The 17,204-nt window shown below is 42.1% G+C and overlaps 1 protein-coding gene across 1 annotated transcript in view; it reads left to right on the forward strand.

Moving 5' to 3' along the window:
* Positions 1-8,268: 8,268 nt before the first annotated feature.
* SVEP1 (sushi, von Willebrand factor type A, EGF and pentraxin domain containing 1) overlaps positions 8,269-17,204 on the forward strand; it is a gene marked incomplete at its 5' end in the record, with an annotated part of 121,788 nt that continues 112,852 nt past the window's right edge. Inside the window, one exon of the mRNA XM_082301334.1 lies at positions 8,269-8,793. Within this exon, the coding sequence (XP_082157460.1) occupies positions 8,269-8,793 (525 nt within the window). The remainder of the gene's footprint in view (positions 8,794-17,204) is intronic.

Consider the following 17,204-nt stretch of genomic DNA (forward strand, 5'->3'; position numbering starts at 1 on the left):
TCCAAAATGGTGTCAGCTAGCATGTCTCCACTGGTTTCACTGATTTCCAAAGTCCATCCAAATTTTGGTCTCTTTCTTAGATGTTACTAGGACAAAATTTCGATCAGTAATAAATATGAACTATGCTTGAATATCCAAGGAAGAATTAGACCCAGAACACTGAGTCTCAGTTTGAATTCCTGATGTTTGTTTTTGTTTTGCTGAAATCTTAGTATTATCTAGCCAGGCAGGAAAGGAGACACTTTGGACTGTTAACAGTAGGAGGATGTAACCTGATTGTCCCTTCAACCAGAAAAAAAAGCCCCACCTGAACCAAATAGGTCAGACTGCTTAAAGATGTCTTAAGCTTACTCCAAACACTTTTTTAGTTTAACTGCTGCAAACACATAGACCTTTAGTGTGATTTTATGTGGACAAGGAAGCCAAATGCAAAATACAGCACATCCTCCTTTCTGTTTTCTTTAACTTCTGATAGGCTGACAAAAGGGACATGGCATGGCTGCATGAGTGACTTCAAACAAGGGTTTGTAAGGCCTTGGGCTGCCGAGTGTACCTGCTGTTAGGACAGAAAAGATGCAGCAGATGTCTGGAAGAGTATAGGATGGAGGCTGACACTCTTCCAGCTGTCCCAGTATTGTGACATGACTGTTGGCTGGGATGCCCCAATGCTGTCCCCATTAATGTGTGAAATGTGGACCTTTCTGCTGATCTAGATCTCATTTCAGTTTTTGTCTGCTCCCATCCTGAGCTCAATGTTAATTATTACTGCTGTCCCTGAAGTTAGCTAAAGAACTCACACTTCTTTCTCTAAGGGAAAGAGAGAGCATTCTGTCTCCAACTTTGTATATTTTCTTTCTCGTGGCACTGTGTTTTTAAGCTCTCTTTGTTCTAGATGCATATCACAGTAATTCTGAAAGCATTCTCATTTCTCATGTCTTCAGTCCTGGGTTGGCTTAATTTCAAAATAATATTTTGGGTAATGTGCATAAGAACTCTCATGCAGAGGGAGAGTGAGGTTGCATGAATATAAAATGAGCCGTGTCAGACTAGCCTAAGGATCTGTGTATGTTCCAGTCTTCTTTTTAACTAACACATTCTAGGAAACAAAGATAGGCAAGTATAGTTAATACTCTTTTTAAATCTGGGATACACCACTTCATGTTTTCAGAGATGGAAGAGATATATTTGTACTTTGTTGGAGAACACTGGCACTGGAAGGATTTTTATTGCACAGTTTTTCTGCACACAAATGTTTAATGTCCACTACATTGCTATATGGCTGGGAGTTCAACTGCTTGACTACACACTGATGTGTGAAGCATCTCCTTTTGAGAGAGGTCCCTGACATTTTTACTTAATACCATGTAATTTTTTATTAGAAATTTTATTAGTGAAGTCTCTCTCTGTTCATCACCTCTGTTTTGCCTCATAATGTACTATCTATCCTATTCTTTTGCCTGTTTGTGTTGGTTTACAACACTAGCTGGAAATTAAACCCCAAGTAAACCAGTCCCCTTCCCCTACACACCTTGTGGTAAAGGGAGGGACAAAAGCAGAGATTACGGGTTCAGGTAACAATTTATTGAAAGCACAAAGCAGTGAAATAAGACATGCACCATAACAACAGGAATATTAATAGCAAAAGTATACAAAAAGAGAATATGTTTTATCTACAAAAAGGTGTTCAACAACAGGAAAAAAACCATGATGGCATGGGTAGGTCACATCCACATGGCTTCTCCAGGCAAAGGCACTCACACATCTCTACAATCAGGACACCATCATATCTCTTTTCAGTAATCCCCACCAAGCTGAAGATAATTTCTTGTCTGAGACCAGTATTTTCATCATAGTATCTTAAATGCACTTCCAAAATACTCCATATTCATAGGCCATACTAAAAGTTGTGTGAATTTTAATAAGGTAGCTGTATCCCTGGAAACTGCAGTCCTTTCTTATCCACAGAGAAAAGTCACACTTCTCCTGCTTGTGAATTTCAGTTGCAATTGGGAAGAACTGCTCTGCAAGCCCCAAACCCTCTTTCCCTTATTCCTTAAAACTTCAGTACCTCTGGAAATTACAGAACTGCACTACTCATTCAGAAAAGCACTTTCCAGTCATGTTTGTGAAGGCCATTTCTTAGATTCTTTGGAGCATGTTTGATAGAGCGAAGAAAGTTTAGAAGTTTACCCTCACTCTCCCAGAGCATCACTCTGCAGAATATCTTCTGAAGAACATATGCACAGTGAGCAGTACCTGTGTGCTGTAAGTTTGCAGAGTGGAAGATTGACAGTGCTTTTGTATTTCAAGGCTAAAATATACAGCAAGTTCTGAAAAGGCAGCCTGGAATAGCCTGGCTACCAAACCTATTTTTTGCATTGTATCAGCCTATTCAGGAGCAAAAAAAGGCCATAAACAGCCTTCACCCTCCAGACCTGTATCTTTCGTCCTACCCCACTAGAGCATTCAGAATTTCAAGTTACCTTGAAAACCTGTCTTTTATGATCAAAGGTGCCTTCCATGTTTTTCTCACATTCAATGTTAGCCTAGATCTTTCAAAAATCATACAGCACATACTTCAGGGTGTAGAATATGGCAAAATATACTCACTTTGGCATGAAAGTTGTAGGCCAAAGGCAGACTGACTGTGTGCTTATGGAAAAAGTATGCTTCATGAATTCTGAAGAGCTTAACTTAGAAGTGTAGTGAACATCTGCTTGCAGACAGAGACCAGCAGATCTTTTGATTTTGCCTACCTTTTTTTTGATCTTGGAAGCTAGCCATATATTCTTACCGTGCGCTGAGTTTGTCCACCAGTGAAGACAAAATTCTTATGACTAAACTTCATCATTGTCTGAATACTGAGAAGCAATATGAATCTTGTTTTTCTTTTTTTATAACTTGAACTAATAACCCATAATTTGGCTCATTCAAACGCTTGTTTGCTCTGCTGAAGACTAAAACACACAGACCTCTGCCTGAAAGGAGAAACTTTTGGCAGACTGTCACTTCTCCTCCTACATAATAATCTTTTTCCAAAGTCATGTGGACAGACATTTTGCTCTCATTTAACTGCCATGTATTCTCTTCAGTCTGTGTCAGGATTCCCAGAGGTGTCAATGGGATTTGTGTGTATAAATCAAAACTGACTGCCTTCAATTTGTGTGTGTTTAAACAATGTTTATGTGGGAAGTCTAAACTTAAAGTCTCTAGCCCTAGAAAATTTATCTTAAAATAATTACAGCCAGTGAATTACTGCTATTTGAAAGGATTGCAAAGTATCTTATCCCAACTTTTAATGATAAAACAAGTGACAATTTAAGAACTTAATCTCCTTTTATTCCTCCTTCTTGAGAATACTCTTATAGAAAATTCTTTGTTTCCTCCATATGTTCTGTTTAAGCCAAGGGCTGAGGCCTAAAATGGCCAAAAAAATCCACTCAGATTTTATGCCTAAGGTCTTGATAGCCTAGCTTTCACTCCTCAGTACTGAATGCATAATGCATCCTGTATAATGCTCTCCTCCACGCTCCTTTCACTATTGCCATTTAAAAAAAAAATCGAAATTTTAACTGTCAGAAACTGCTAAAACAGTGTGTTCCAGCAACACATTCTAGCACAGGGAGCTTCCAAGAGCAGACCCTGCTTTGCAATGAGACTGCAGTCTTGCTTGATCTTTGTTATAGTCGGGGGGCAGTGAATGAAGCTGCAAGCAGGTAAGGCACTGCAGCACCTGGAGGTGAAGGTTCTCAGCCAGGAGGAGAAACCACACATTCCAGGACTCAGGAGCTGGACATGTTCTTTCTCCCAAAGGGCACAGGAAGAAAAAGGATGAAGTAACTTCTCAAAGCACCTTCCTTCTCCTCCTTTCCTAGAACAGTTCTGCTGCTCTACCAGGGGCTGGCACTTCTCCAATACCATATAAACATCTCCCTAGGCTGATTCAGAGGTCATTTTCTGAGATTGAAAGTATTTCTACCCCTACTCTGTAAATGCTATTCCTGAAGGCTTTCCTCCTCATACAGCTCCTTAAATATCCCCCGCTGAAATCCTACCTTACATTTGCAAGGGGAAGTGGCAAAGGCTGAAGGGGAAGAAAGATTAGCTCTGCTAGCTACATATTGTGTTAGGTTTCTCCAGATGGACACTGTGTGCTCGAGCACGAAGGGAGTCTTAGAACAAGCTTAAGTAACATCAGGTTCTGATTTCTGTTCTTAAGCTGTCATTTTCTCTCTAGTTTAGCTAAAATTTAGAATGCTGTAAAATTCCTGCAGAAGACCTAACATTTCAGTTGCAGCTGGGTTTCCACTGTGGCACAAAGTTGCTAACAGAACATCCTTACTGTAAAAACAAAAATGACCTGCATTCCTTCAAAAATTGTAGGGTATGTGATACTGCGCCATTGTCTTTGCAGGCACAAATACTATGTGGGTTGAGTACAAGGATGTGTTCTGTCAAGCTGTATTTGGGGGAACACGAAGGGGGGGAAATACAATGCTTTTCTTCTCCATATTTGGAAAGATGCTTGGCCATGTTTCATTGAGTAATTCAAGCAAAAAGCTACTTGGCTAAAGGACAGCAATCCTCAGACTGTTTGTTTGCAGAAGGGTTTATAACTGGGGGTAAAGATTTCCCTTTTGTTTGGTAATCAGGGTGGTGTTAAATGACCATATGATCTTGTGGGGAGACAGTAAAGAATTACTGGAATTCACAAAGTCTGTGATTTTAATAAGACAATTGAAGAGATACAGTAATGTGATTGTAAAAGCAGCTGAAGTGCTGCTCTTAAGCTTTCCTTTTCAGGACCAGTCAGGCCTCTTCTGTCACATGACAAAACGAATTTATTCACAAGACCTAATGTTTTTTTGTTACCTGCTGTTTTGTAATGGAATAGAGTCACAGTCCAGCACCACCTTCTTAAGTACACTGTCATCAGAAGCCACATGAAACCTGCATTTTCTGTTCAAGTAATGAAGCCCAGGGCAGATATTTTGACCTTCAGGGACACTTAAAGTGGGAAAAACTCCTTCTGCTCTCCACTTCCCCATCTGCTACAGATCAGTATGAACCAAAGCACAAATAATATGCATGAATACAACAGGGAAAAGACCATCAAAAGAAGAGGGCTTAAGCACACCAACATGGAAAGGATTTGTAAAGAGCTGGCAGGCAGACTTGGAGAAGGCAATTTCATTACAACAGAGATTTCCCCTGGAAATGCTGTTTTCAGAAAAGCTTAGTGAACATGTAGTGAACAGAATGCTTGCTGCTTACACATACACACACGACCTTCACCATCTGCAAGATGACTTTTTCTTTTGCAAGCACAGCCTCACGGATAAATACCTTCTTGAGGTTTTACATGCTGCATCCAAGCTTTTAAGTTTCAGTTTATTCCAGAAATTATTCTAAGGTTTTGTTAAATCACATCAGGAACAGACTTGAATTCTTTGGCTGCCCTCACTCTTTCCCTCATACCATTAGATTTCGTTTACTACAGATGTTGATGCCAACTTCCCACAGCATCTTGTAATGCTTTAGTGTAATGCACAAATAGATTGAATGTCAATGAATGTAAAGAGAGTTACCTGTGTTATATAGAAGGAGAAATATAGGAGAATTATTCACTATATACAGGTCACTGATTCTTTTCAAAGACTCTTGCATACTAATTATCCATTGACTGAAATTTCCCCTCACCATTCAAATTCTCCTGGATTCTGTTTCACATCAGTACTGTGCTAGCGTCTCAGTGTCTCAGTCTTGCATCCATAGTCAAAGCTTAGCTTTTCACCTATTTATTCCTCTACTATTGCAAACTCCCTGTGTGATAAATATATTTGCATTAATGACTTGACATGCATCTTTGTGTTAAACCAGTAAGAGCTTCTGTGCCGGATGACTGCAGGGCCTGCATGACTTAAGAAAATACACGCTTTCACAAATTGTGCATGTATCAAGGATTAATTTTAAATTGCCCTGTTATTTTTTGCAATTCTGGTGAGATCACTAAGACTGAACTTAACTACTGTGTTTTCACCATTAGTCATACCTGATTGCACACTAGCAATACAGGAGGTGCATACAAAAACCGGCCGTTGACATGAATTGTTCTTCCTTTGTTAAAAATGTTTTCAACACATCTTTTCCTTTGCTTCGGAGTTCCTAAAATGTGTGGCATTTATAAATATGAATCTGGGATTATGTAAATATGGGTGAAACAAAGGAACTGACAGTTAGCTTTTCAACAAACTATCCCAGACAAAAGTACTTTTTAGGATCTGAAAACTTGAGGGTAACAGCAGAACATCGTAACTGCAACAATCCACTTCAGTTAGGAGCACCTTGAGGAACCAGCCTCTTCTTGCCTATACTTTTCCATCCTTTCATCCTGGTTTGTGCAACAGAGTCTACAGCCCAGTGCAATGTAGATAGGAAGACTAGGTATACTAGTGGTGTGACTCAGACCACAGTGCATCATTTCTTTAATCTTCCAACCGTGCAAATCAACTTGCTGAGAACTTCGGTGGTTGTAGCAACTTTCAGCTACCCTTTCAAGACAAAAAGTTCCCATAGTATCCCAAGTATGATGTTGTATCTTTCATTTCACTGTAACGTGAACAGAAACTGATCGGTCCATCACATGCACATCCTTTGGTACCAGACCTATTCTTCACATATGCTTCTGTAAGAGTGTCTGATTTCTATCATCTCTTCACACACTGAGTTTCAGAAGAACACCTAAGAAACAGGTTTTTGTGAAGCACTCTGACTACTACATAAATGTAAAAACCTGTTGGATCTGTATATCAAATGCATCATTTCCCTAATTAAATAATATATTCTGTTACTTAGTCTCTTGTCATTTGCAGTGAAATTTGAGTATTGCTGGAAAGTCAAAAGGACAGTATTGCATCAATTTTCCATCAGCTAAAGCCTCAGTGAATAAAGAATAAATAATTCAATCAAATGTAAACATGGGGCTTAACTTGCAAATGAGCCAATGTACCTGTGTATGCCATCACACTGTGGTATGTCAACAAAAGCAAACTCAAGCAGAGAGGAGGAGTAGCAAATGTGTAAAGGAAGGAAAATACCAACAAAAGGTTGAAAGCTGCAATCAACAGGTTTACATGGCTAATTTGTCCCTGGGTAATTTTTCTGAGACTTCTGGAAATGGCACTGATTAAGTAGAAAACTGTTTAATTTGAAACCAGTGGCTAAAACAAACCCAAGTTCTTTCCTCATCATATTCTGGAGAATTAAATTTGTACTGAGGTTGGCTGAACGGTAGCGGGTTCTGAATTTGGCGGGAGGTCTCTTTGCAAGTGTTTCTCTCTCCCAAAGTGATTCACAGACAGCAAGACAGCACAGGACCTCTTCTGTGAAATGGCTTATAATGTCACCCTTGGCTACCAGGAGTTTTTCATAACAAGCACAGTTTATTGTCACTGTTGCTACATCCATGTATATGTTTGCATACACATGTTGATGCACATATGCCAGTGCTTTTATTCACACACCCTTGTGGACACTCACCCCGCATATCCGGACACCTTGCTGTCATTTCTGTGAGATGTACATCAATAAAGTATTGCTACATCTTGAAAACTGGAAAACCGAGTCCTCAGACGGCTGAAGAGTGCCCTTGAACAAGAAAGGGAGATTGTGACAGAGCCAGGACCGGGACCAGAGCATATGGACTCTTCAAACCTCCCAGCCGCAGGCGCATCCTCCCCGCAAAACAAAGGGCTAAATTAACCACGATTAATTCAGCACGTGTCAGTGCAAGCCCTCTCTCCGTCCCCGCGAGCAGCAGCTCCAGCCCGCGCGGCGAGGGAGAGGAAAAGGTTCTCCTCACTTTTCGGGGGCGGGGGGCGGCGGGGGGGTCCTGCCTTTCCGCCCCCCTTCGCTTCTGCTCGGCGCATTTCCAGTGACCGCCACCCGCCCCTCTGTCGGGCTGGCCCCCGCCAGCCGTGTGGGACCCATCGGGGCGGGACGGGGCGGTGGGAGGCGGGGAGGGACGGGGGGGGGGACGTTACCGAAAGGCGAGGGGCGAAAAACCGAGAGAGGGGCGTGCGAGGGGCAGCGCCTCAGCCGCGGGGGATTAAAGGGCGCGGATACCTGCGGGGGCCGGCGGGGAGGCCGGCAGGGAGACAGAGAGGCAGGCCGGACGCCCCTCAGAGGAGAGAGGAGGTGGGGCGTCAGGGGGCGACCAGCCGCTCTTCTCCGCGGCTGCCAGCGTCTCCCCGCGCCCGCCGCCGCGCCATGTGGCCCCTGGTGGCTCTCTGCTGCTGGTGGGGGCTGTCGCTGTCGCTGCTCCTGTCGCCGACGGCGACGCAGGGCCGGCCGGGCGGCCAGCCGGGCGCCCTCCTCCGCGCCCCAACTTTCGCCTCGCCATCCCTGGAGGCGCCACCGCTGCCCGACACGACGGAGAGCAAAGTGGAGAAGCTGGGGCGCGCCTTCAAGCGCCAGGTGCGGCGTCTGCGGGCGCGCAGCGGGCGGCTGGAGCTGGTGTTCCTGGTGGACGAGTCGTCGAGCGTGGGTCCGGCCAACTTCCTCAGCGAGCTGCGCTTCGTCAAGAAGCTGCTCTCCGACTTCCCCGTGGTGCCCGCGGCCACGCGCGTCGCCATCGTCACCTTCTCCTCGCGCAGCAACGTGGTGCCACGCGTGGACTACATCTCGCGGCGGCGGCCGCAGCAGCACAAGTGCGCCCTGCTGGGACGCGAGATCCCCGCCATCGCCTACCGCGGCGGCGGCACCTACACCAAGGGCGCCTTCCAGCAGGCGGCGGTGAGACGGGGCGGCGGGCGGGGGCTGCGCCGGGCGCGGGGTGCGCGGCACCGCGGTGCGGGGCGGTGCGGTCAGGGGTGCGGTGGGATGTGCGGTCAGGGGTGCGGTGGGATGTGCGGTCAGGGGGGCGGTGGGATGTGCGGTCAGGGGGGCGGTGGGATGTGCGCTGGCGGGTGAGGTGAGGGGTGCAGTGAGAGGAACGAGCGGTGGTGCCGTGAGGTGCAGCACCGGTGAGGTGCGGGGTGCGCTGTGGCAAGGCGAGGTCTCGGCATCGAGGGAAGGCGCGGCGATGCAGTAGTGCGTGGGGTGTTGGGGTGCGAGGGCTCGGTGCACGGTGTGCTGTGCTGGGCAGCGTGTGGGTTCTCCGCGTTGTTCGAGGGTGTTCTGTGACAAGGGGTATAGGGCTGCATGATGGGGTGTGGTGTGGGATGCAGAATAGTATGGTCAGAGCAATTATTCACTATCTTCCTGTGCTGTCTGCGCATGCAACTCCCATGTTTTCTGCTGCCCTTGCAAACAAATGTGTATATTCATTCTTTGAAGGGGCATGAAGCCCATGTCTCAATTTGAGAAGTCTGGCATCTGAAACACCTACCTGGTTTCATGGTAGCAAGACTTGAGTGCCTGCTAGCTGTCAGACATACCTACACATTGTTGCCAGGTGTCTGTTTTAATTGCTGGTTACTTACAAAGGTCCCCTTAGTCTGTGTACGCTCTACCAATAAGTAGGGGCATGTCCCCAGGAACATTTCCAGACACCGTAACACTGTCACTTGTAGTTCTGCCATACAAACCCATGGCAGAAATTTGGTCCAGGCAGCTCCTGGACGTGTATTGGCACTTGATCATCCTGGGGTGACTTCCCCGTAGGTGGTTCATGGACAGCCAGTCTACTCAGGAAGCTTTTTTTTACAAGGCTAGGCCCTGGTCTTCTTTGTCATTTGGCCTTGGTGTTCAGAAACAACTACCAAACCAAGTCTCATTTTTGGGTTTTTTTTAATATCTAATTTCTGGTAGTGTCCTGTAGCTGAGCATTGGGTGTACTTGTCTTGAAACACACACATTGTCATTTGGAGCTGTGGAGTGAGATTGCAAGAGGTGCGTCACTGCTGGGTATGTGAAATTGGCAAAGATTATTCTCCTCTTTGCATTTGGCAGGAGAAAGCAAGTTCACTGTCTAATATGCTCAGAGCTGCACATGCCAAACCTGCTTTAGGAAGACACATCCCTGTATTAGATCTTCCACTGTGAATCCATGTTTCAATATAGATCCATCCCAGGGGTGTTGTGTGAAAAAGTTAATGATATAAGTTTAAAATAACCATTATAAACAAAATATAAGCATAAGACATACCATCTGCTTTCTTGATACAAAATCTTGACTAACGATATCTTTAAAGTGGAATAAACGAAAAATCCCTTCAGAAACCTACAATTTAGTTTGTTGAGCCTAGCTAAATTTTGTGGCTCCAACAGCATGACTGTCATTTTTCACTGTGGTCTTATAAGCATGTGGGAAGAAAAATATTCACATGGTGACAGGGAGAATTAAGATAGAATGACAAGGTTAAATTCCTGTCTGCTCACTGGCTCTTGGTTAAAGATACTTTACTGTGGTTTTCTTCAGTATGATTTCTTCATGTCAGACAAATTAACATCTTCAGGGAACTCTCCTTTGTAGACACTCTTCAGAAAATGACTGTTCTAAGTTTAAAATACTTTTGGAATAAATCTAGAAAGTTTTTTAAGTATGACAAAACTGCTATTCCCTCTGGACTCTTAGACTGCTGCCTAATGTTTTTAACTGTCTTTTGGTACAACCATAATGATTTCTTATTTCACTTTTCTAAAATGTCTCTTTACAATTTTTTTTTTCTTTTACACTGTAATTTGGGGTTCCTTCCACTTCTGACCAGATTTCTCTGCTTCTTTTCCAAACTCAAAAGTGTTTGCAAAGCATTGCAAAGTCTCTGGAATTGTATCAGTTATGTGTTACCGTAACAGAAAATGAAGGAAAGTGCATTGTTAGACTAATCCCAGCACTTTAATCATCGTGCAGCACTCTTCATTGGTAGGTCTAAAAGTGATTAATTCACATCTGCGACAGTTCCACTGAAACCACAGAGGCAGAGAGATAAGTGAATTTGCAAGGTCATCAGGCCAGTTAGTGTCTGACCTGGGAACATGAGTGAACAGGAGCAAGATTTACATAGCAGTTGCTGTCTTAGAATGTGTGGCAGAAAAACTGGTCATTTAACATCATCCTAAAAGCAGACCTGTTCAGTTTGACAAGCTGTTGCACAACCACGTAACATCCGTCTTCTTCAAAAACATAAGAGTTCTCCTTAGCACTGCAATTTTGCATCCTCTCCAAAGGTACTTCACAGACAAGTTTATTTCAGATTTTCTGTGTTTCGTCAAAGCTGTCCGTACTAACTTTTGCCACATGGACCACGCTTTGACATTCCTGCCCAGCAGATTGAAGATAAATTCTATGAGATTCACAGAAATATGCTGAATATACCACAAGAGACAGCATCCTGGTGAGAAAGGCTGAACTGCTCTTGATGTTTGGGTATGCCATCCTGTTTGTGATTTCATGCCATGCTTGAGCTAGCAAGTGCTCATTTTCAGAGTCTTTCTTTCAAGGCACATGCAAACAGTCTTAGAAAGGGGAAGAAACTGAGCTCGTTCATGAAAAACTCTTTGGCTTCAGTTTTTCACAACATAAGTTGGTGGGACAGCACAAACTACATGCAGCTTATGTTAAGCAGATTGCTTGTTGCATTACGGAAGGCTGAAGAGCTGTTGTGACAGCAAGAAAGAACCAAAGCAGAATTGAAAATACAAACAGGTTTGAGCAAGTGTTGCTCCTGATGCTTAAGGACTTCTTATAAAGCCAAAAGACCTCAGTGGTGAAAAGTGTTGAGAGTCCTGTAGGCAGCTGTATTGGAGCTTCTGATCCTGAGAGATAACCACTGCTAACAGCACCCATTACACCTCGTGGGAGGGATGTGCATTTGTTACCAGATGGGTTTTGAAATAGAACTGAGGGGACATCACGTAGTGATGCAAGTTTAATGGTGTGTTCTTGTCTTAGCAGCTGAGAGTCACAGTTATATGTATGCCAGCATTGGTGTGCTATCTTTATTGATGAACAGTTTAAACATCTTGGAGCTGTGTTGGTTTTGGTGAGCTGAAAAAAAAAAAGATGAAAATAAAAATTATTTAAGCTACTCCAAGTGGCAGCATCTTAATAAAATTATATCTTTTAAGAAGAAGATTGTCTTATTTCTGTCTTTCCATGGAAGTAAAATGGAAACAATTTCTCTTCATAATTGAAGTGGAAGATGTAGGTGTGCACTACTATTGAGCAGAAGTCAGAGATAGTACTCAGACAGCCTTAGACAAGTCAATTGTTATAAAAAGTCTGGCAAAGCAGTAGCTGAGGGAGCCTTTGGGAGTTCTGTGTTATAATAATAATAGTTGCATTAAAAAGGTAATTCTTAAGTTTTTGTAATTCATCTTCCCTCCACTGAAGTCAGTATAGGTATAGGTATATGCAAGTAGAAGGTTTGTCACCTACATAATAAGGTGACATATTTTCTGAGAATCTGGTCTCTGAAATCTGGTGATTGTATCTAATGTGATCTTGAGGGAGCATGACGAATGTCCAACCCGCATGTCAAGTGATTGACATCACATTCTGTGCTCTGTGTTATAATTAATAAATATTAAAAAATGTCCCTCAAAAGAATGTAAGCACATAGCAGTTTAGGAAAAACAGTTCTAATGCTTATTTAATGCTTGTTTAAATAGTATTGATGGCTTTGTTTCTTCTTTAAGACAAAAGCACAAAAGTACAAGATGCAGCATTGTTACCCACTAGGAAAATTAGCTTTTATTTTCAATGCATTTTCAGATTCAGGATCTCATTTTAAAATTAAAATCAAATTGCAGCAATAGAACTGAAAATCTTTTCTTACCGTGTATTTGGTTAAAGTTTTTTTATTTGAAAAAAAGTAGTGCCCTCTCACTGAGAACATGAACATTCAGAGTCATGTATGTTGTCGAGTTATCCAAAATGTGTTTGTGGATTTTTATTCCTGTGATCTCTGCAAAATCAGCAGCTAATAATGAGAGAGTAGCAGATTCTAGGCTGTCTTTGGCATCATGCTCTAAATATCTGATGAGGGCTTGGGTCAACTAGAGCTAACTGACTGGTTGACAGTATTGGGCCTCTCTGAGTTTTGATATGGCCTTGGGAGTCTGTGTTAAAGATATAGTGGAAGAAAAAAATGAAGTCAACCTGGTTTACCTCTGTGGTCACCTTTGAAATTGCAGAGCTGGTAGTTAAGGATTTCCAAACTGAAAGTAGCATTCCTGTCAGCCATCTCTAGTGTCAGCTCTAAATCGCCAGTCTTAATCAGTGAAGAGTGGTGTTTGTGAAGAGTACTGGTCCTGCATACTGCAGCCTTGCATGGGATTTGTTCAAAAGATTAATAAGGCAGGATCAGAGGCAAGATACATATCTGCACATTATTCATTGTTCTTAGACCAAGCCTGAAATGTATCTGCCTTAAGAAGTTATTAAGTAATTTTTTTTTCCGACTTTTTGGCCAGAACAAGCAAAAAGTTGTCTTTTTAGCATCATATCTGGGGCTGCCTAATCATGATAAATATTTTCTTTGGTTGAAAATCTGTTCTTGGGAAATTGAACTGTTTGTGCTTACAAAATTGTGTCTTGCATTTTCATCTAAACGGAAGCATATAATTTGGAAGTCTGGTGTTCAGCAGATTAGCCACTTGTTATCTTCCCTTTAATTTAAGTGCTTTTTTTTTTTTAAAGAATGCTTAAATATGTGCATTATAAGAAGCATTGAAGGATTCTGCTAGATATTCTTCTGCCTTTTCTCTTCATTGAGGTAAAATGTGTTTGTCAGTGTGAGGTACTGAAGAGAGACAGCCTGGCTTCAGGTGCTGACTGAAGTGCCTCATCCTGGGAGTCTGTATTCCAGTAGGCACCACTGGTAGGATTGTCCCCATGTGCAGTGCCTCTATATGGCAGTTCTGCATTAGGTGTGTTGAGACTTTTATTCCGGTGTCACACTCTTCATTGATTATGTAGAAAGATGCAAGTGCCTTGAAACACTGTATGGCTCTATACCCTGAACTAAACACCTGCTTAATCTCACTGATTTTTTTTTTATATTCTTCTTTCTCCAGTTCCCCTAGAAGTAGTACACTTAGTAGTTCTGATGAAAAAAAAGGCAAAAAATACCAGTAAGAGATCTGTTCTTCATAGCCTTTTAAAGAATTGTCTTTCATGACTCGAAAAACTCACTTGTTAGTTCTCTTTAACATTTTGTACTGCACGCCACCCCAAACCATGGGGTTTATACTTTTGACTATACTTCAACAATATGTTCATGCTACTACTAGACATAAGTAGCAGCAACCCAAAATGCCTTGTAAAAGGAATTGTTATCAGAGACAATGGTTTAGGTTACTTTCATGCAAAATTTATAGCTTACTAAAACATGGATTAGGCCGTGAAGGCATGAAGGCACTGAGGTTACTACCTATGTTTATGCTTTTGCACAACTTCTGGCCAAGTAAATCAGCCAGCAGAAGTTACTGTTCTCTTGTTGTTCTTCAATTTTTGAGATGCTTATTATAGCATATTGTTTACTACTTGTTGCATGGCTGTGAGTTTGATCAGCAGTATTCAGAGCTGCTAGTAAAAGAAGATTGGCTTTTCTTGTGCCGTCACCACCTCCAAACTGTTCTGTAGAACTTACTTTTAAAAATATAAGAACCTAAGAGCTAGGCAAACCAATATGAGGATTAATCCATTTTAGAAGGTTTTTGCAACAACAGAGACCACAATGGTTGAAAACTATACCTAAGCTAGACTGTCTTTTGTTTTGGACCTGAGAAGCAAGGTGGATGTTGGTCTCTTCTCCCAAGTAGCAAGTGATAGGGTGAAAGGAAATGGTCTAAAGTTGTGCCATGGAAAGTTATGATGGGATATTAGGAAACATTTCTTCTAACTGAAAGGGTTACCAAGCCTTGGAACAGGCTGCCCCTGGAAGCATTTAAGTCACCACCCCTGAAAGTATTTAAAAGACATGTAGATGTAGCACTTTGGGACATGATTTAGTCATGGGCTTGGCGATGTTGCTGCCAAGTAACCCTGACAGTGTTAAATTAATGGTTGGACTCAATTATCTTACAGGCCTTTTCCATCCTAAACAATTCTATGGTTCTGTTTGTGGTTTTAGCCAGCAGAAGGAAGAATTTTAATGATACGTTAGATTTAATCACAGTCACAGTCTCCATTAATTTCTTGCAGTTTGTGGAAAGTGCATAAGGTTTTATTAGTTTCCAGTTAGTTTCCAAGACTGTCTCTGTTTTCTGGATGTTCTTCATGAAGTTTTAAGGCTGAAATGATGCTTATGGGTACATCGTTTGATCCCTTGCATAACTGCATAGGGCACTCTATGACTTCCGCCTATAAAGAGTACCTGTTTGTGGAGCTGTGTATGATATAATTTGAGATAATGATGAGGTGGCATTCTCCCACTTCCCTGCCTTCTTCGAATGGGAAATGCCACATGCGCATCAGGGGCTTTTCAGAAGCAGAGACCCTCACACTGTATAAGAGAGATCCCAAGTAACTGGGCAGTTGGCCAGTATATTTTACAATGGTGTGGATTTTCCTGAAGTTTTGGAAATTAGTCATCTGAAGTATGCTTTTCATTTGTATGACACAGCCTTTTATTTTGATCCTTTCTACCACTGTTAACATATTCTAGCCTTGAGGACGTTCTCAAGTTGTTGTCATGTGCTAAGCATAAAAAGACAAAGGCAGTGAACTATAACTTTATGAAAAGAAGGCAGCAGCCCCAGGAGAACATACTCCTTTCATAACGAACGAGTGTATTCTGTGTCTGTCATTGCTGAATAGAGTACTAGCAGCAAGGAAAGAAGCAGGGAAACTGTGTACTTGTTTTTTGTCTTGCCTTGTCATATACCTATCTCAGCCCATTTCCCTGGGCTACAGGAAGCTGGTCTAATCCTAAGCCTTACAAGGTTATATGATCAGAGCACATCTGGCATTTTCATAACTTCTGTCTCTGAGAACTGAGATGAATGTTCCTTCCTGGAAGGATCTGCACTGCACAGTGTACAGCAGCCATCCTGACCTGTGATCTCTCAGCCATCTGTGTGTGAAGTAAGGAGTGGAAGTTTGGGAATGTGAAGAGAAATGAGTGCCAGCATCCACTGTGTTCCATATCTGCCAAACAGACCTCTCTTAGAAGACACACTCTCTATTTACAGCACAGTACCACAAAGCCTTTAGCCATTTCCCAGTGTAATGTACAGAGGTAGAGGAAAGGTGAGAAACTTGAGATACTGCTGCAAAAAATAAAACAAATCTCACAGATGTAATATCTGAATCAACAACACAATGAATGAGATCTTTCACCACTATGGTATCTGGACAATATCATCCTAAATGTTTCAGGAATAGAGATTCATTTTCATGAGAAAAACATTTTTTGTTGTCATCTCAGAGCCATTTCTGGAAGGGTCTGACAATAAGCACCTTCTGATCCCCAGTCCTTAAAAGTTAGTACCTTCACAGAGAAATCAGTTTTAGCAAGTGCTTTGCTTCAGAGACACAAAGACAAAACAGAAAATCTGGAGTGATTTGTTCTGAGAGAAGGAGTAAATCCCCAGCATTAAAATTTTGAAGAAGTCAGGACAAAATAAGTTGTTTATTTTAAATCAATTTTGTAGGCTTACAAGAGGCCTTTACAGCAAGATACATTATATTTAGCAGTATTTCCTGACAGAAGCCTCAGCATTAAACTTCTGTATGTTTATTTTGCATGTTCTGTGATTCTTTGTCCCCCAATTCCACGTGTTACTGGAATTTGTGAATCAGATTTTGCAGGTGAGACAGCGTGTTTGTGATGCTCAGAATTTTCTGACTTCTCTAAATGCAGAAATTAAAAGCACTATTGTTTTTATTATTGCTTTTAGCAACAGGTTCTTTGTAGGACCAGCACCCTGCTTACGTCACCATGCCATTAACACAATCTGAAACAAAAGCTCTTGTTAAAATTATGATACTCCCTGTGGTTCAAGGTCTCACTGGCAACCTCAACCAGAAAGATGAAAAGCCTCCTTGAATGTAAGCAGTAGTCTGTAAACACTCCGCCACACCCAGTTGGTCTGGGACATCTCTTATCAGTGATAACTTTGTGTTAGTGTTGCTCAATTCTAGCCGTCCTGGAACAAAAAAAAAAAAAAAAAATTTCTTCAGATGATAATTGAGCAGTGACAGCTGGCAGTAGATGGGCGAGGTCATGAATTGTGTTTGGCCTTTTGGAATCAATTAT

Source organism: Coloeus monedula (genome assembly GCF_965178545.1).
Source record: "Coloeus monedula genome assembly, chromosome: Z".
Classification (NCBI taxonomy): Eukaryota; Metazoa; Chordata; class Aves; order Passeriformes; family Corvidae; genus Coloeus; species Coloeus monedula.